The sequence below is a fragment of the Rhea pennata genome, chromosome 1 (genome assembly GCF_028389875.1).
Source record: "Rhea pennata isolate bPtePen1 chromosome 1, bPtePen1.pri, whole genome shotgun sequence".
Taxonomy (NCBI): Eukaryota; Metazoa; Chordata; class Aves; order Rheiformes; family Rheidae; genus Rhea; species Rhea pennata.
In genome coordinates, this window is record NC_084663.1 from 92,237,517 (window position 1) to 92,258,923 (window position 21,407).

The 21,407-nt window shown below is 41.8% G+C and overlaps 1 protein-coding gene across 1 annotated transcript in view; it reads right to left on the bottom strand.

Moving 5' to 3' along the window:
- GAP43 (growth associated protein 43) overlaps positions 1–21,190 on the bottom strand; it is a 56,806-nt gene extending 35,616 nt beyond the window's left edge. The window contains exon 1 of the mRNA XM_062571898.1: positions 21,111–21,190. Within this exon, the coding sequence (XP_062427882.1) occupies positions 21,111–21,140 (30 nt within the window). The 5' untranslated portion in view covers positions 21,141–21,190. The remainder of the gene's footprint in view (positions 1–21,110) is intronic.
- Positions 21,191–21,407: the final 217 nt, after the last annotated feature.

Genomic DNA, 21,407 nt, shown 5'->3' on the forward strand with positions numbered 1-21,407 from the left:
CTCAAAATGCTCTTCTTGATTTACTTCTCTCAGTGCAGGATAAGAACACCCTGAAAGGAAGCATGAGGGTCTATCAGAAACTGAAAAGGCCTTCAGAGGGTACCTGCATAACACAGCTTCTTTCACCCAAGAACCTGGGCTTGACTGTCTGAGACCATTTGCTTGAGACTGTCTGAGATTGAGATTGAGATTGTCTGAGACTGTTTGCTTCAGTGCTTTTCAAGGTCTACAAAACTGATGAACTAGGCCCCTGATTTCAGATGTCATTCCTGAGTGGCACAAAGCCGAAGGCATAATATTGTGCCATATCCCTCTCCCATCCTTCAGGTAGGGGTTGTCACCAGCATACAGATGTGGCTTTGATTGGAGCAGTCCTTTGGGATTGTTTCAGTCTGAGCTGAACATGAGTCTGAGCAGCCTCAGGGCTTAATCACTTTTTCTAGAGACGGGCACTGCAATATGGGAAATGCACATGTGGCTTCAAGCCATTTTTGCATCCTACTTTGCTCCTCTCATGCACAAAACTACCGAAAAGGGGAGGGGGCAAAGGCAGGCCTGTAGTTCATGCTGCAATAGGCCCTCTGTGGACACTGTTAAGTTAGTGCTATAAAGACTTCCAGCTAACAGGGACACGTTGAATAGACATACTAGGGAAAAAGCCTTAAGTGTTTGGATTCACTGCTCACAAGGGCTTGTATATCACAGCGTGGACACTGTTAAGTTAGTGCTATAAAGACCTCCAGCTAACAGGGACACGTTGAATAGACATACTAGGGAAAAAGCCTTAAGTGTTTGGATTCACTGCTCACAAGGGCTTGTATATCACAGCTCACCCATCAGCAGTCACCCAGAGCTTCCACTAAACTCCCTGCTGTGGGACGATTGTTCTTTCTTTCCAGATTTTTTACTTTCTGGGCTTTCCATCTTTAAGTTTTTATTAAAAGAAGGCTTCAGTTGGCCTTAAATATCTTAGTCCTAAAGTCTTCTAGTTTTTTTTCCATGCTTCAGTTGGGAAGCACAGCAGTAGCCTCAAGGCAGCTTGCATTGTAATGCATTCTCCCCACACAAAAAGTTTAGATTGTTCTCTATCTTGCTCTCATACTGAACTACCTTGACATCCTTGGAGCCCTTTCTGTGGAGGGCTTTACTCAGCTGCACTGACAGAGGACTCAAGGGAGAAGGGATCTCTGGTGAGGATGACGGGATGGCTGGGCAGGCAGAGTGTATAAAGCTCTTTCCACTTCTTCCTGTTCTGCTAAAGAAGTGTTCTGGAAAGCAAGTTTTCATCCCGAGCAGAAACTGTTTTTGGAATAGGGGCTTCTTCCCTCAGGACCTAGTGCAAAGACAGACAGAAAGCACTGGGAAGTTTGCACAAAGAGAATAATGTCAGAAAACTGTGCAGAGTTTAATCTCCTGTTAATAAGAACAAGTTCATTTTGCATAGCTTTGTAGGGAGGAGAGGTTCATTCAGCATACCTCAGGACCAGCTGGATTTACTGCAAAATGGATTGGAGGGTTGTCTAGGCCCTCACTTTCCACTGCAGCAAGATGATTTTCTCCATCTTTTATTCACCCTGCAAAAGCAGTATCTCATATCAGTCTTTGTACATTTTCATAAAAGATGATTCTTTGGGCTTCTCTGGCTTTTATTCCATTGGTGAAACACAAAGTTTCTGCCAGAGTTTCCCTCAGCCCCCTGTCTCTTGTTCATGTTGAGAACTGCTTGTTCATGCTTTCTTAGTAACATTCCCTTGTATAACAACAACTCTCACCTGTCAGACCATCCATCTTTGCCAGGCCATTCTTCCTAGCTCTCTTAACCCGTATGCAGAGAACCTATTTTGGTTACTGAATTCACATTCATTCCACTGAGAAATGACTAAAATGTCTCCCCAGCTTTAATGAATAATGAAACACTATACTCACAAAAATAATAATTAGCAATGTAGCTAAAAATAAATCAGCGTGTGGATCAGACTCCCAAAGGCAAAGGAAAAGCTGCAACCACGAACATAGATGGTGATAAAAGTAGCTAAGCACTTAGGGGGGGGAAAGAAAAAAAAAGTTAAAGGAACATATAAATGGCCGAGCGTTCTATAGATGCATAGTAATTCATGCAGATTGTTTCACACAGTCCTGAGTCTGACTGCTTTGTTTCCTGTCAGCCTTCTCCACATGCTATTCAACACAATTAGGAGTTTTCTGAGAATGTCAAGAGGTTGGGTAGCTGAAACAGGCTAGGACAAATAAGATCAAGTGGAAGGAAGCTAACCACTTTTCCATCCAGGCTCCTATTGTCCTAATGGTTAGTCCCCAGATGAAGGGAGAAGTGCCCACAGACTGTGAGAAGAGCCAAATGCATGAGGATTTATGATGATGACAGCCATTATTACTTCTATATCTCTGGGATATATCTCCCTTGTGGTACTGGGGAAGGAAGCAATGAAACAAGCAACAGTAGTCAAGACAATGGGAATGTGCTGAACACAAAAACCTGCACTGGCAGGACACTAGTTCATAAAGGGGAAAAAAAATTACATGTATTGTAGGGATCAGCTTCTTCAGGAAGTCACAGGATAAGATTGGTTCTTGCCAGTCCAGTTTTGTTGACTCGTTAGAAATAACAATACTTAGTCCTTCATAAGACACAAGTTTGTGTAACTCAAGTGATGTGTCACTCAATGAAGTAAATAAAATGAAGTAAAGATTATGGTAGGCAAATGTCTGTGTTATGTGGCCAGGTTATGTTATTAGTTATACTCGACTTTTCAGATGAACTATTGCTTTAGCCATGAAAATAATCACAATTCTCATAAGTTCCATTATAATGAATGATTATTTATCAGACATTTTAGTCCTGGAGTGTGACTTTTTTTTTATAACTCTTTGTTCTCCTTCTGCAACCCCATCAGTAAGAGGAAACATTACCACACAAGTATCATGAACTGCATGCACACATATTGTGTATATACATACATTTATATATGTAGGTATGCATATAAAAGCATAGTGAAGTAGGTGAATAATCGGCAAGCAACCCACAGTCTGAAGTCAGGTTACATAACCTATTCACCAAATCCTGCAGAACTGAAATCAGAAATGAAACATAGATACAGAAGTATTTTTAAATAGGTGTTAAATTCAACAAGAGTCATTTGATCCCTCCCAGTAAGAGTGAATTACAAATGCCCAAACATTTTTTGTACTCTTTCAAACCAGTCACTGACTCAGGGTTTTGGGATCTGACTGATCACTAGCAACATCTGAGAGTACTTGGTTTAGATTTGGAACACCTGTCAAGGTGTTTTGATCTCAGTATAATTTGGAGAAAAAAATGTTTCCACCTATATTTTGCCTTGGTTGCAGAAGCATTTAGTTTGAAGCCTACAGAAAATAGAACACACCCCCAAGATGCCTGCTTTCCAGATTGTACTATCACAGCACTTTACAAACATTCATGAATTACTAACATGTTAATATGGTTTGCTGTAGGGAGTCAGCATGAACTTGACTGAAAGAGGAATTAAAGAGAGAGATTTTAAGGAATCAAAGATGGGATCTTCATAAACGTGTACTTGTTTTAATTCTATTGAAACCAGTGAGAATTGGGCACCAAGGCTCTTGGAAAATCCTGCTAGGCTCCTGCCTTTATAAATCTTTTTTGTTAGGATGGTTCTGTAAATTACATGATACTACCCTGCCACTGCTTGGAACTAGCCTTGTAAATATCTGCTGAAAGATTGTGAAGTAACACAGAAGAGCTTAAAGAGTTCTTAAAGGTTTACTAGGAATTCTGGATTGTTGAATCTTAGGAAACTGGGGGGAAATAGGGATTACAGTAAAGTCTTAGCCCCATTTTTTCCAGAAGTCAGAAGGTTAAAATGAAGGAGGCAGAGACTTTCCAAAGAACAGAGGTTCTCAGGGTTAGGGCGGCCAACAGACAGCTGTCCTATAGTTCTGCCCTACCTTTGCTGTAGAGTTTTGTGGTTTTCGTTGCCTATACTTTTGACAGGGCAGTTGCTAGCTGTATGCTCCATATCTTTGGGTAGCTTGCTTCAGATACTTTGAATCTGATTCACAGCAGAGCTGAGCACTCAAAGCTGCAGCTGAGACTATGGAAGATGTTTTTGAATATTTGCAATGCTTGAAAGCAAAAACTTAACATAAAGTCAGGTACTTTATTTCTCAAATTAGGCACATAAAATGATGGAATCCTGCTGACCAGACTCTTACTTTGTGGTTCAGTTCTCCATCTGCAAAAATGGAGTCATAATACAAAGTTGTCTCACGTGGGGGTTGCGAAAATAAACTAATATTTGGGAAATACTAAGAATCACAAGGCAGCCCAGGAGAAAATTAGTATTTCTGATTTCAGAGCAGAGTTTGCATTGTGTTCATTGAATAAGGTCACACACTAACTAATTATGAGAGAACAAAACATTGAATAGCTGTTCATTAAATAAGCACAATCCATTCTGTGACCTCAGTGTGGTAGGAATCTCTGAAAAGAAAAATAGGATGTGTTCCTGTTATTAAAAGTGTACTGAAATACACACAGAAGAGGAGAGTATGCTGAGGTTGCACAGGCAACTGCATTTCCAACATTGGCTAACCTTCGAGCACTTGATTTAGCAGCCTTAATAATTTTCTTTTAAAATAGTTTCATTTTGATTTTTTACACATATGTACTGTCTCCTGTTAGTTGCAGATGAAGTCTAATCTGTGTCCACTCCTAGTAATGAAGCATAATGCAACTTCTACACAGACTTCACTTTCTAAAATGGAATGAGTTAAGTCATGGGAGTTCAAACTTCTTGGCCTTACATGTCTCATAGGAAAACATTCTCTGGTGTCTAAGAGGGTTCAAAGCCCTACCATATACCTCAGATAAGGTGAAGAATTTTCATCAGATAGCTCTCAGCAGAAAACAGCAATGGCTCCCCAGGGTCCCAGCAGGCAGCATAGGATGAGGTTAGGCTGGATGCCATGCTAAGTCCCAAAACGTCTGGGAGGAGATGGCCTCGGCAGCTCCTGAGAGCTTCCTTCTGTGTGGGAGCACTGATAGAAAAGTAGTCCTAATATCAGCAGAGCATGTTGTCAATAATATGACATATCTCCACTGTGGGAATTAAACTTCAGTTGCTCAGTATCTGCCTTTGGCTTAAAAGCACCAGGTTGGCCATGCTTGAATTAGGTGAGGCTAGATTATCAATGGAAAATGAAATGTTTTCCTTAGCAAAAAATAAATTAATAGAAAGTAAGGCTTATCTGGCAATGTAATGAATGCACAATTACTGCAGCTGGGAAAAGCCTCCTGAAGCTTCATCATTTAAGAGTTACAAAAAGCAACTGAACAGAGAATTATTCTGTTCAAACAATCAGTTATATCTTTGCTTAATTTTCAGCATCTCAGTGGCTCCCCTACAGCATGAGAACTGGAATACTCGGAGTGCTGTGGGGCAGGAGTTCAGGGCCTTGATGCGAATGGAGGAAAGGAATGACAGAAAACCTGTTCAGCATTTTCCTGTGCTCTATATAACTGAGTGAGTGTTATTTCACTGCCACTGGCAGCAAGCTGATCTCCTGTTTTACACCACGGTACTTGCAACTTGTGTTTTTAAAAACTGTGCCTATCTCCAATTCTGATTAGTTTCTCCAGGAATATCTGCACTACTCAGAGATTTCCCCAACTAATATCCAAACAGCAGAATCTCTCTGTGTCACGCCCTAAGCGGTATATTCAGCATACTCTTGTCTTCTGTTATGCCTGACAGCAGGAAGAGCTCAGAGGCAAGTACCCGTGAGAGGAGCTGAAAAAGTACAGGTTAGAAATATCAACATCCATGCTATCACGCTGTGTGAAGCCGAGATGTCACAAATCACATGTGAGAGATGGAACTGAATGAGGACAGAAATGAGAAGGCAGGAAAGGACAATGAAGAACACAGTTTCCTCTTCACAGGGACAGAACAAGAAGAGAAATAGAAGAAAGCAAACCCTACCAGTGCGGCCGCTTACTGTATTTTGCGAGACGGGAAAGCCGACCTTGGGTCGGGAAGGCCCACTCAGTTCTGGAGTGGGTGTTTGCAAATTTCAGTAGTATCTGCTGTGGTCAATGCTTCTTCTATGGGTAGAACAAGCCAGTAGAGCCATATGAATGCAGATACTTCCAATAAAATCATTGCCTGACCTAGTCCAGTTCCCTTTTCCACCTTTGCTTCTCATGTCTGTGCCACAGCACTGTACAGTCCTTACATGACAAAGTCAAGAGCAGGATTTGCACCAGGAGTAGGCTGAAATCCTATCTGATTTTGGAACAGTGAGGACTATAAAATTCCCATCACCTCCCAAATGCTAACGGAAGAGCTATAGTTCCATCATCTTCTTGGCAAACATGTTCTGGTCCAGAGAGACAACTGCAGATTCACTTTGCATCTAAGCCCCTTCCTTCCCTACAATGTCAGCCTCTCCATTTCCACTCTGAGTTGGTAGAGAGACAGAGTCCTTCCCTCTATACTATATAAGGGTCTTCCCTTTCATTCACCAACACTGCCTCCATTAAGTGTCTCTTCAGATCACTCAGTCTTGACCATCAAATCTGCATCAGTCCTGAAAGCCAGAGGTTTAACTCTGCAGGAATAGAGTCTCTGAAGTTGTCATAGCGGGCAATCTCAGCAGAAGGTCCTCAAAATAGGAGATGGAGCCCTCATAAGCCGTATACTTCAAGCTATAACTAGTGGTTATATTTGGCTGTTTTGTAGTCACACCATACTGGCACATCTCAGGACAACAGACAAAGGTACGTACAGATATTATGGAGTTCAAGTGAATTGCTTTCATTCTAAGACTTCTGAATTTCTGTACTAGGATTTCGATATTTCCTCTGCTAAGATAAAACTTCTCCTTGAACATTTTAGGCTGTAACATACCCCCATGGGAGAAGTAAACTCTCTTCTGGAAATAATTCATTGACACAGAGGCCTAAGAGGCAATATATCAACAGAGTAGGCAGTCTCAGTTAATCGGTAGCCAATACATGCAGCCAGAGTGGAAAAAATTCCCACTTGTGCCTGACCAGAAAACTGTGTCCCACCTTACGAGCCACAGAGCTGAGGAAAGCAGTACAGACGTTTACAGTCTCCATAACTACAACAACCTATTCAGTCTAGGGAGAAGCCCTAGGCAGCCTCTCATTAGTAAAAATGCATAACCATATATCACCAAGGCTCTTGCCTCTTCTCTGGCTCCCTGTTAAGTACAACTTGAAGACTGCAGTTTGAAGACATCATTCTTAAAGCTGGTTCTGGACTGGACCTTATGTTCCAGAAGGACTGCTCCTCCCAATGTGAGCACAACCTCTTTGCATGGCTATCCTCCAAGGCAACAACTTGGCAGCCAGACAAGAGCCTGAGCTTCTTGAGCACATCATTGAGATCTGGGTTTAGCACCTACAATATCACAGATCTGCCTGCTTCCTTGCTTCTCCAGCTTAACCCTCTCTCAGGAGATCCTCTCACAGAATCCTGCACACAGACACACACCCTACTCCCACAGACACACTTATAAAGAGATCAGCAAATAAAGAAAAATAAAATTATATTAATCAGGCTATTTCTTCCAGAAGCAAGGGAGGGGAAGAAGAGAGGGAAAAAACCCACACTTTTCCTGTCATTTCTAGTTTAATTCATGCTAGCATATGAATAATAGTCTAAAAGCCACTGGTGATGGATAGAAGGAGAGAAAATAGGCAGAATCACTTTGGCAGGTAATTCCACTTTCTTCTGTGCCTCAGTTTGCTCACTTATAAAAGAAGTAATAACAAGAGTGTTCTAGGCTTAATTTGTTAAGAATCCAAGCTGACTTCTGACACCAGTGAAAAATATAGCACTAGTTTCAATGATAACAGATTTGTCCTATTTTTGTCAAATTATTTTGAGACCCAGCGTTCATAGGTATGAGTACAAAGTAGCATGACTCTCATGTATTACATAAAGAGCCTGTTCTATAATCATCTCTACAGGCACATAGTAAAAGTTGAAACGAGAATACATAAAATGGAGACTGCCTCTGAAACCATGATTTGACTCAGTTGTGCGTATGCCTTATAGAGTCTTTAACTACCTGATCTCACATCATTTTTTTCCTGCAGGTCTCCCTCACGCCATCTCAGCTAGTACAATAGATAGACAGGGCTCGCTGAGAGGGTAGCTATTCAGTATATTCCCTTTAGCCTAATTCTAGGCGTGGCAAAGTGCCTTATTTGCCATGGATCATTCAAACCCAGCATTGAATACAGAATTACTAGTTTCTTCATATCCTTTTCTATGGCACTATTTTGCTATAGTATCTCAGTGCTTCACAAGCATTAATGGATATTTTCCCAGGGAAGTAGGTGGAGTTGTTATCTCAATTTTACAGCCAGTGAAATAAGACACAACAAGGTTAAGGTCAAAAGTGTTCAGAGCACCCACTAATTTTAAGTCCCCAAATTGAGATGCCTTGTTGCATTATCAAACTGCTTAGCTGTTGCATTATCAAACTGCTTAGCACTTCCACAGCTCTGTGCATGTTGATAGTAGAACTCCACACAATACCAATATGCACTTTTGCAAGTCAGATCCCAGGAGTCTCATATTGAGAACCCAGAAAACGACAATGCACCAGTTAGTGGCCACTTGTAGAAAGCCTCATTTATATGGCTTCTTCAGTATCACATAGGAACTCATGGCAAGAGGCAAGGAAGTGCCTAATTCTAGGGCAGAACTGAATTGCCCTAGCATGAGACCATTCTCCTGCTTTTGAACAGCCCTCTGCCCAATTCAATATACAACCTTCAACACTGGCAATAAGTGAAACTGGAGATCTACAGATGACACCCTCATTTATGGCAAAACTCATTCAGTCCCTAAGTATATCCCATTCTGTGCACTGGCGAGGATCCTATTGAAATAATATATATATAATACACACCAGTATTTAAGCATATAGTTAAGGACCACATCATTATGCCTAAAAGTGAGGGACAAACTAAAGATGGATTAGCAAACCTTTTAATTAGGTAATTCTCTACATTCTAAGTGTTTGACTTTGAAAACTTAATATATGTTCAGAAGAAAAGGATTTAGTTTCCTGCTTAAAAAAAGCAAACCAAAAAGGCATAAAATAAGAATTTTTTTTCCTTTGAAATCATAATGGCATTCTATTTTGTTATAGTATAAAGGAATAAAAGCTGCTTATTAAATGATTGTAATACTCTTTACACATCCAAAGCCTTATTCCTATGATCTCAAACTCAGATATAGCCAAATAAAAAATAACAAAACACAGAGTAAGAAGATCCTTAACAAGAAACTTTTTATCTAAACAGGTAAAGCTCAGCAAAAAATAAGATGTAATTGAAAGAGTGTCTTTGAGTATTACAAGTTATTTTATCCAAAAAAAGTTGGGTAATCCTGACTCTAGGCAGGATGTGCTGTTCTCCCTCTTGTGTTGTGCCTTAGAAGAATCTGGGAAAGGATATCTTCCTGGAGGCTATATAGACTCAGAACGTGGTAACAGAAGATACTGCAGGTCAGCTTTATGCAGTTCTGCCGCTGCGTGAGAATATCTCCAGTGAAGGTGCAGTGTCTTTAACATTATATCTCAGCACATTTTATTCAGTATTCCCAGGAACCGTCGGGATGCATCATAATGGGAGCAGAGGGGATAAAGCAACGAAGGTGTGTGTCAGTAGGGGTACACTGCTCCAGCTGGGAATTTCTGAGTGACTGCCACATGTGAAGAACACATTATTATAGTTTTCTTACTCTTGTGTTTTATGTACTTGAAGATTGGCATCCTGACCCCTCTCAGTCCTACCCCTTTTAGGTTAAACAACCCTAATTATTTGAATCTTTCCTCACAGATTCTGTTTTCCTTGTCCTCAGAAATCTCACTACCCTGGTCTGCAGTCTCTCCAACTGGACCACACTTAGTTAGCAAGAATTAGGCATGGCATTTCAGCTGAGTCTTAACATGTGCTGATCAGAGCTGAAGGCTTATTATACATGTCTTACAGCCTAAACTCCCATTTGCATATCCATCCTGGTAAGATGTTTGTCTTTTTGGCAACAGGATGACTAGACTAACATTGAACTTGTGGTCCTCCACAGACACTCCCTCCTATCTTGAAGGATGGCTAGTTGGTCTGTTGCCCCCCATGGGCAGCTGGTTGTAATTTATTTGTCCTGCCCATGCAGAGCATCTTACATTCACTCTGATGCTTTTCAAAACTGGTCCTTGGTTTGCCAAGACTGTCCTGAATTCCAGAAATTTCTACCAGCTTACACCTAGCTCATACCCTCTGCAGATTTAACAAGCATGATCTCTAGCAGGTCATCTAGGTTGAAATCTAGATTTATACAATAAATCTGCTGAAGAAATTGGGCAAATATAATATTAAGAAATCTAGGTTGAAATCAAAATATGAAGGACAATATACTTAATGAAAATACTAAGTATTAGCAGGCCACTGTTCAGCCTTGTGGAAACCCACTCAATAGTCTTCTACAACAGCAAATCACAGATTTGCTCATTGAGTAGGGTAATCTACACCAGTTCTGCATTCATGCAGTAATGTTTTCATCTGGACTATGTTTCTTTGCTTAACTCATGATTAAAGCCTGTGAGATAATGTCAACATCCTTAAAGGTGACAAGATATAACAGCTATTTCCTCTGTATCCACAAGGCTTGTTAAAGAAGAAAGCTAAATTGGTTTGACATGATCTATTCTCAACAGATTTGTGCTGGCTCCTAATTGTCTCCTTTATTTGATTATTTCCACCATTTTTTTCCAGGAATGAAGTTAAATCGAGTATTCTGTAATTTCTTATCTCCTCCTTGTTATTTTTCAGCCTTCTGATGCCTCACTCAACAGTCTTCTCACTCAGCCCTCATGAGTTTTCAAAGTATTCAAAGCTCATGGTCAGAGATTGCTTCCATCACTTTTGCAAATAATCTAGGAAGATGCTGATCAGTCCTGGATGATTTGAAACAACTCTCCTTCATCAGTACATCCTGACTTGTTCTGCCCCTTTTCTAGATCCTAATCTTCTTGCTTTGTGGCTGCTATTAATTGTTTTATCTGTATAATTGCAGTTAAACATCTTATTGGAGACATGCACAACAGGCATGAAACACTCTGACCTTACTGACAATACATGATGTAAAATTTTAGCCAAAAGTTTGGAATGTAGATCTTCCCTCTCCTCTGTAAGTACCATAAACACTAAGCTAAGGAGCCAGGAGGACATTATTTCATTCTCTTGCTCCGGGTTCAATAATGTTTGACCCTTTTGTGCAAAACAGATCAACTGACCAGTGAAACTCTCAGATGAACTTGCCTCAGAATATTCCATAGCCTAATAATCAGGAACCGTCCTAGAAGATGGGGTTCAGATCTACTCAGACAGAAGTGGTACATTCACCACATCTCTAGGTGAATACTTTAACCAAAGAATTTCTGGATAAAAGGATACAAGGCTTTTCTGGATAAAAGTACACTCCCTTCCTCTTGGATGCATTCTCTGCGGATGCTTGGTCTACGTGCTCTAACATACTTACTCATTTTGGCTGTGCAGGGAAAGCAACTGGAAGAATACTTGCTTTTTAGATCCCACTGTGGCTTAGATGTTAAGCAGGAATTGAGCTGATTATCGCTGATAAAAATCAGGATCATCTAGCATGCCAATAAGTAATCTTCAAATGTTTAGGGGACTTTATATGTGCTATTATATTGATACCTACGATAACTCCACAGTTAGAAAGGAAGGAAGTTCTGAAGTTCTACAGCATACAATAGATACCTCTAAGACAGCACTTCAACCTATAGTATCATAAATTCTTATTTCTGGGTCCAGAAAAATGGGAAAATATTGTGACATATTTCAGATTCCTCTCTTCAACTACACTCTAATGAAAAAGCAAAGAAATTCTACAAGATGAGGCACTGTCTTACAGCATCTATTACAGTATTGTGGAATCATACAACTCAAAGGAAAAAAAAAGAATGTAGAACAGAATTAACTGAGCTTTAAAGGAAGATTCTCTAAAAGTTTCTTTAAGTCATTAAAGTTTATTTTTCACTAATCTGTAGATGCTCTTTATTTTGTCATTCACAGTCTTGTACAACTGGCATCATAATGGGAAAGATTTTTTGCTGCATATCTAGTTTTACTACCGTATAAGAGATTGAAACACGTATTAACTTTGCTAACTATCCTCTAGAAGTGACTCAAATTCGGTTTACTTCATGGAGCTTTTGGTTAGCTTCATCTCTTCCATTATTTTGCGGGGGGATGGAGATCTCTCTTCCTTGCTCCAGTCTTCCTCTCCTTAGGATTAGATCTCTTCTAGCTGGTACTCTGACTGGCCTTTAGGTCAAAGAAAAGGCTTTTTGCCAGGTATTGTGTTGTAGGTGGGTTCGGTTTCATCCTTTTCATGCTTTTTACTGCATTTTTAAAGGTCCTGTCAACATTAAACATGAATTTTCTGTTGTGGATCTCTGTCCTCAAAACTCTATGTACGGCTTGAAGTTCCTAAGGGTCTTCTACTGGAAATGCAAACAGCAGGAGAGGTTAAAAACAGTGTCTTTAATCTTTGATCAGGAAAAGTCTCCATTCTGACAAATTCTGACTCAGCTAGTGCAATCCATGCCTTTGCAAGCTGTCAACCTGACTACTCCAATGTAGCCAGCTAAGAATGAAACTACTGATCCTAAGGAAGCTGCCTCTGGTTCTGAGGTACACAAGTGCTATTTCAGTGCAACTTTCCAATCTATAGTGAAGTGTCTCTGCCTTCAAACAAACTCCAGGGTTTTGGTTCAGTGTCTAAAAGCTCCTTTGCTTCAGTACAGCCTCCCAGCTGAAACATGCTCCTCAGGCACAGTGGAGCAGGAAATGCTCTCCTGGCATTTTCTCAGCACATGGAATCATAAAATAGTAAGGTTGGAAGGGACCTCTGGAGGTCATCTAGTCCAACCCTCAGCATAGCCCCGCAGGGGGATTGAACCCTTAACCTTGCCATTAGCAGCACAATGCCCTAACCAACTGAGCTAAACCTGCCCCCAACATGATTTGTCACAGTCGGCCTCACACCTGGACAAAACCAGAATGGTTGCAAGTTTTTACTGTCAGAAAAGCAACGTGTCATATTTGCTTCTTTAGAATATAGCTTTACAAATTTATGAATAGTTTAAGGAAAATTACTTAAGTCCACCATTGAATAACTTACTCCTAAAGCTGAGGGTAAGGTAAGGATGGAATGAAAGCAATGGTCAGAGCAAAAGCATTGTGGTTTACATTCTTCTGGTTTCAAATTGAACTAATATAAATGATTGGCATCTTATGCAAAAGACCACAGCATAGCACCTTGCTGCCCCAACCCCCTGCCCTTGCATACTTAACAGTATACTTTCAGATTTATAGTCATTGATAAATGATAAATGATATTGATAAAAGGGTTTGATTCCATTCAAACAGATGAACCAGATCCTAACTGATAGTAGTTTTACTAATTATATAAGTAATCAAAACTGTAAATTATTCTAGATATCACCAATTATTAGAAATCAGCCCAATCCACAAAAATAAGAAGTTCTGAGACCACAGTTTCACTCCTAGGCTATTATGGAAGGAGGACTGCAGAGTTGTGTCCAAATCCAACCACACATCCCTGAACTCCTAAATTTTTGGGGTATTCAAACCCCAGGAGCAAGATTCCTTCAGAGCCTATTAACTTTATTAATTACTAGCCTTTGGAGAAAAGTGGCTCCTACAAAGAGAATGGTTAAGAATTGTGAGATGTGCTGCCTTTCTAGAAATAGAGATATACTGTGATTATGGCTGGAATTAGTTCAAGAAAATTCAGAAGGAAGATGAGTAATGAATGGGACTGACATTTATTAGTTATAATTTGAAAGAAGGTAAGCATATCCTGGAGGAATTAAGGTCAACCCTCCCAACCCTGGTGGAAGACTGGCTCAGGATATCGTCTCTTGGGCCAGCAAGAGAGCTGGAGCATGGCCTGCTACCCAGCAATGGCATTACTAGTAGCGGGACAAGACTGGAGGAAGCATGAATGCTGAAGAAAGCAGAAATGGCAATATTAGCTTGCACTGCATGCATCGCCGTCATGGCAGCCATACCCCTTGCCAGCTTCTTGGTGGGACTGGGGAACTCTTCACCTATGCTGACAGCAATGCAATAGGTAAGGATGCACCATTGGCTGATTCTGTTTATAGGTAGTAATTTCCAGTAGTTCTTACAGCTGCCCACCTGCAGGAGAAGTGGAGAAGCTGCAAAAGCAAACAGCAGCACAAAGGAAGAATCTGTGTAGTTAGAGCTACTATCAGCTTCCCTGCTGATAACAGTACCGGAAGAGGTGAAAAGAAAAAGATCCTAGAGGTAGTGCTGATAATGCCAGCAGGAGCCCGCAAGAAGCAGAATGTAATGGAGTGCTAGTGCTCAGCTGGAGGAGAGGAGAAGCAGCAGAAGGACTGTATGGTCAAGAGAGCAGGAAGAAAGCAAGGAGCAGAACAGGTGGGCAGAGGAGAGAAAAAGAATAACAGGCAGAGATAGCAGGATTAATTGAACTCCAAAAGGATAAATTCTTTTTGTTATATGAAAAGCAAATCAGTATTTTCATGACACAAGTTCTCCACCCCACACACGTACTGTACATCGCTACAAGCTGATGCATTACAGAATCACAGAATGAGTAAGGTTGGAAGGGACCTCTGGAGATCATCTAGTCCAACCTCTCTGCTCAAGCAAGGTCACCTACAGCTTGTTAGACAGGACTGCATCCAGATGGGTTTTGAATATCTCCAGAGAAGACTCCACAGCCTCTCTGGGCAACCTGTTCCAGTGCTCTGTCACTCTCACAGTAAAGAAATTCTTCCTCATATTCAGGCAGAACTTCCTGTGGTTCAGTTCATTCAGTGGTTCATTAAGACAGGAGGGGAGAAGTTAACACGCTGGTGAATGACAGGGAGAAAGCTAAGTTGTAGCCCATTCTCAGGCTGTGGCCCAATACAAGAAAACTTGGTTCTAGGAATAAAATCAATGGCTTGTGTCAGAGGAACCCAAGTGGCTAGTAACATCCTAGCATTACAGGAGTGACTGAGAATGGATAAAACAAAGCTTTGCCTGTCTAAAGTACCCTTCACCTGAGGGCCTCAGAATCTCTTTTTTTCCACACACTAATTATTTTGTTTCCAAATTAAAGAAGCACCTTGCAGAGAAGGCCATGACATGCAGAGAAACTGCCCTTAGATCAAGTCAGAAAGTAGGTTAATAGCACTACTAGGAGTAGAAAACAACTCTCCCAAAACTCATTCCTGTATGCTAAATAGTGGTCTGTGCTGCTTGCAACCATGAAAAGCCAAGGAATTTTACACACACACACACACACACACACACACACACACACACAGCAGGTGATAGAGAGCGCCCTAAGAATATGTAAACACCTTCTCCACATGAGGCCATAAGAGCTTTGAGGTTACATGTCATTTCCCAGCGTCCTTGGGGGGGGAGTGGGTTGGAATTATAGATGAAATGAATGTAGATGGCTTTTAAAGTTTGATTTTGGACTTCTACTGTTGAAAGGTTTCTCACCAAGATACCTGCTCTGTATTTTTACCAGCAAGGGACATGCATCTCCCGCAGAACCTGTCTGGATGACAAGCCTCCTGTTGTCAGACTCATGAACCCCTGTGCAGAACTACTGGGCCATGATTCTTGCCTTATAGTTTAGACCTTTATAGATCAGAGGTGGCCAAGTGTGGATTGCTACCAAACCTATTCCTGAGACTTATCAGTCTCACAGCAAATCCTGGAATCAGTGACCTGTAAAGTGAATCAACATAGAGTGCTTCCATCTAAAGCTTTCCCATCCTGAGGTTGCCTTAGTCTCAGTCTGTCATTGGAACTATCATTTATTCTCAAATCCTGATAAAACCATCCCCAAGCAGGGAGGAAGCCCAAAGCAATAGAAGAGAAGAAAGAATCATTTCAGTGCAGGAGGAGGGGACAACAGGAGAGTTATGCAGAGAGAAAGATACAGGGGCCACCAAAGCATGGACTGAGCAAGTGGACTGCAATTCACCTCTGTCCTACTAGGAATATGCAGAGATCTCAGGTTTATATGTACTTGATGCAAAAACAAGCATGCACTTTTGCTTCATACTGTTTTAGTCAAAGCAGAAACAATCCTCAGGCTATGCCTGCTATTTTTCCTAGTTATACACCGATCTCTCAGCACAGACATGCATGCACAGTATAGACAAGGCTGAGACCACATATGCCCCAGGTCCTCTGCACATGGAGCAAATGAGAGTCACTGAGCAGAGCACATGCCTCTCAGCATAAGGCCAGTGAACCCCATCAATTATACACATCCTCAATTAACATCACACAATATCCACCTACTACTATCTTGCAGAGGGAAAAACCCAGACAGCAAGACACACATGGCCCAGTTCACCTCCCACTAGCACAAGAAGACCATGAAACTTGATAGCAGTCTCCTTGGGAGATGGGTTGGGGGAAATTTTATGTTTGTGCAGATTAGCTCCTAGATCCTGGGATGGCATCAGAGAGTCCATGACAGCTGACCTGAAATGAGAGCAGATATGAGGTAGAACCTCTTGCACCTCAAGTCAGTCAGAGCCGCAGGAGAGAAGGAAGACTCCCTGGCAGAGTGGCCCTTTGACAAAAGATGCTTCACATGGCACAGGACAAACAGAGATCTCAGCCTGAATTTGAGGTAGTGCCCAGACTTCATATAACTGTTGATACAAGGCAGGTATTGATCTTCTCATCATAATACATGGGAGGCCTTGAGTGACATCCATCCTCTCAGCATGGCATGGGCACAGTCAGGAGCTGCTGTACACTTTTTTTATCCAGAGGCAGGAGCAGCTCCAAGATAATTCAGACACTCTCAGCATTGGGCAGGACAAGTCCACAGACTATACATGTCGGTCCAATGGGTTGCACGCATATATCCAGCCTGGCACAGGTAGATACAAGTTTCAATACAACCTTCTCAGCAGGGACAACTCTATGCAGTGGTGGGTGCTGTCTGTTCTTTATTGGGACTCCTATTCAGGAGCACATGACAATAGGAAATGTTTCTTTCCCACTAAGCAGTACAGCTGTCTTTCTTCCCCTGGAAACTCTGCCTGCAATTAGTTCCCTAGGAGGGGGCTTATCTGTGCCATTAAGAACGGTTACATTATGCGATCTAGGAGAAATCAATGTCTCTAACAGTCAGCAAAGGCAGCGGAGGAGGGCAGGGTGGTGGGAGGGGTATTTCTCTGGAGACATGCTTTCCAGGAGAAATCCCATGGGTATTGCTCCAGGAAGAGAAATAGTAAGGACCTGAAGTAATTAAACTTCCATACAGCAATTGTTTACTGAGAGAAGCACAGAAACTGTGCATTGTCCTTAAAAAAAGGCAAAGGCTAGACTCTCCACAGGTACACATGAAGTGCTTCTGCCTTGAAGTCAATGGTCTGTGGTGATCTACGCCACGCTGGCAAGTAGAGGGAAGAGAGGCGTGGGTGGTCACCTGCCCTTTAAAATACTCCTTTTTCTCTCCCTATGTTGGTGTTTAAAGGCAAGACCATGCCTTGCAAGTTTTGAAGTATCTGCATTGTGTAGCATAATTAAATTTCTGTAAATGATGTCCAAGATATTTTAATATCCTTAGGCAACAAAATCTTAACATGCATCTTTCTCTCTTTTTCTCCCTTTCCTCTATCCTATAAATCTCTGCAATTCCAAGAATGACAAGATACCTCATTGGCTGGCTGTAATTGCTAAAAGAGTTCCCTAATGCTTTCTCCTTCTTTAATTGCATTAAACTGCATCTTTAGAGATACAGCCCTGTTTATTCATGCTGCTCCTGTGGAAGAGGAAAGAAATGCAGACTGCCTCTTCCCCCTCCCTCCTTTGATTTGATGGGTGTGGCAGGTTTAAACCTTTGCAGCCGCTGGCTCTCCGGCACTGGGGTGAAGAGCAGAGGACAGAAAGGGAAGCAAGCCGTTGGATATGGCTGTGATGAATGAGAATCATCTCACCCACAAGTAGGAAACGTGCTAGCGGGTTATTGTTTAATCACTCATGCAATCCAATACTGAGCACATACCCCCATAATGTCCATCTGCTCTAGTACGTGGCACACGCAACACTTGCATTTCTAGCCACCTATCTAGCCATCTCCATGTATTACCAACTGCACCCCTGGTTAGCAATAAAGGTAAATTTACATTTTTCAGAAATTCCACGACCCAGCCTTTCAATTACACCTCCTTGTAGCTCAATATTTTGTGGGCAAAGATTCAGAGATGCAATCAAGTGTGTGCGTAAATGACAAGACTGAACTATCTACATCTCTCATGGGTGGGCACAGTCAGTCAGACACTTCACTTTTCACATTGGCATTGCACCCACAAGAAAGAATATTCTGTGAAGTACGAGTGTGTGAACATATTTGTCTTTGAGGTGTGGGAGGATAGACACAGACAAGCACACCTAGACACAAATGTGAAGAGATTTCTTCCACGCCCAAGCCTGTAATTTCAACATTTTGCTCTTTTGCAACCAGAAAGGAGGGACACCAAGGGCTTCCTCAGAAAAATAGTTTGAGGATAGTTGTCTTTATTTTGGGAAGGAAATTCCTGCCTATGATTCCCAGCCATCTTTTTTGCTTTATGAAAGGTCTGGGCAGGGACAGAATAAGAGCATTAGCTGAAAACCAAGGTCTTTTTCTTCTCTAAATTAAAGCTTACTTTGGTACATCACTAGCTTTGCTGTTCCAACAGCTGTATAACCAGTCTGGTAATTTTGGTGCATGGAAGCATGTGCATTCAGCTATAGGAGTAGGAGTTGGGCACAGAAACAGCCACAGAATATGCACAGGCAGTCACATTCAGGACATATGGCTGCATAATGATCAGAAAGCATATGTGAATGAGCGCATGTGTGTGCATATATGTGTGGTACAGATGCAGGCAACTGGAGAGTGGGGATGTGAGCAGCACATGCACACGCAAAGGGGTGTGTACCATGCGGTGGATTAATATACGGATTGGGGAGAGAGGACTATGTGCAATCAAAATACCTGCATACCATGCATTTCTAAAGCAAGTTAGAATAAAAAATGACATAAGTGGATCTATACAGATGTAAAGAATGATATATCAGAATATTAATCAGGAGCTTTAATGGCCAACCTGTGATGGCATGAGCAAAATTATTCCCCTCCCCCAATAGCTGTCTCCTGACTCCAAAGAATCCCAGATCTACCTACTTTATTTTAAAATTTGCTGTGCACCTCCGCCCACTACTCTGTTAATCTGCCTCTCCATCTACCTTCCTTCTTCTCCTCTTTTCATCCTGTATTTGCCAGCTGAATGTGCTGTGCTGGCTGGCTGCAACGTGTCCCCCACCACCACCCATCACCACCTCCCTCCAGATTTTAGTGAACGTATCATTAATTGCAGAGCACTTGAAACCTGCATAGGGAAAAACACAGAATGACGCAGGGTCCTTTTCTATCTCATCGCCTGCCCCTCCCCATTATTCTACAAAACTGCTCCTTCATTTGATAACACGTATATCTCCATTCAGAAACACACCTTAACCTGGATTTTCTTTAAACACTGTACTGTTCCACAGTAACATGATTTGTTTGCATCACTGTGTTAGGCTATTGCTCCAGAGTGCTCCAGTGCTATATTGTAAGAGATATACAAATGTATGTATGCAAAAATATAGAGAAAGTAAGCATTATGGTTCCACACCTAAGACTGAATTCAGTTCATTTTTGTACTCAAAGCAAGGACCAAAGCTCTTTGTTATTAGCTACAGATTCTTCAATAGGGGAAGTTTCTAAAACGTCTTATAAAGATACCCAAGGGCCAGCTCCTGCCTCAAAGTTCCAATTGTGTATACCCAAGATTCTCCAAAGGAAGTCCAAGGAGTTCAGCCAAATTAGGCTCTCTTAACCAAGAGCAGGTCTGGGCTCTTGCATGAAATAAAAGAGGGAGGGGGAGGGGGAAATGATCTAAGTAGCTTTTTTCAGCATCATTATCATTTTGGATACATAATTTTTGTCATTGAAAACTAGCCATCACCCAAATCTTCTCATCATCTCAATTCTCCATCAATAAAAGCCATGCGATACTAGTAAAGAGAATGAATTGGTTTCCAACAGGTTCACACTATGAGCTTCTCTTATCCCACTCGAGTTCGGAGCTAGCAGAGGCGTGGTCCTCTGTCTCTTTACCAGCTGGTGCACAGTTGTCTAACTCGTTGTAATATTAAAGGTATTGCAAAGAGGGTTATTCTCCCTGTCCTCAGGCTAATGCTTTTGTTATTAATTAATTGCAATTATCATTATGCATAAATTGGAAAAAAAAAGCTTCAGGTTAATTTCTGCTCAGATTGTTACAACACAAAAAAATGAATGCACCTGTCCTCCGAGCCACCTCATAGCACATGCACATAAAGCATCTCTCATTCATCGGAGCCAGGAGCAACAGAGAGCGTTCTGACTAGAGATCAAGGCTCACTGGGTATCCTCTCTTTTTTTTGGCATAAGATGAAGAATTGTTTCCTTTATCTTCAAGGTAGAACCACTTCTCATCACATTTCCTCCCAGCCCCCCTTCCACATCCACACCCTCATAAACACAGACAGAAAATCTTAGGCAATATATCTGCCTACAATTAAAAAATATAATAATAGAGGGGAGATCCTGGTAGCTCCCCAAATGTGGATGTAGGCCACCCCTCCCTCCCCACATCATCAACCCCAGAAAGGCAAACAGTCATGTTGAAGGGTGTGAAAAAAGCCTTCAGCCGCAAGATGCTAAAGAATTGCAAAAGAGACATCTGCTGAAAGCAGTTGAAATTTCCTCCCCCCCCCCCAACTCCTACCCTTACCCCTACCCTTACCCCTACCCCTACCCCTCACACACTCAGGCAGACACACACCCCACAGACACCCAACAGCCTGGGAGATTTCTCAACCGAAAGAAATACAAAATCTTCAGCTCTACCTGTTTTGTTCTTCTCATACAGCACAGCATGATCGTATTGTCCCCTTCCTTCCTTCTTCTTCCTTCCTTCTCCTCTCTCCTTTTCCTCTTCTCTCTCTTATCTCTCCCCCCCACCCTCTCCACTCCCTCCCTCCCTCCCTCTCTCTCTCTCTCTCAATCTCCCTCGCTCTCTCTCTCTTTCTCACACACACATATACACACACGCACACGCGCACACACACACGCACACGCGCACACACGCACACACCAGGGCAGTTAGCAGCAACTGTAAGGTCCACAGCTACTGCTCATCACACA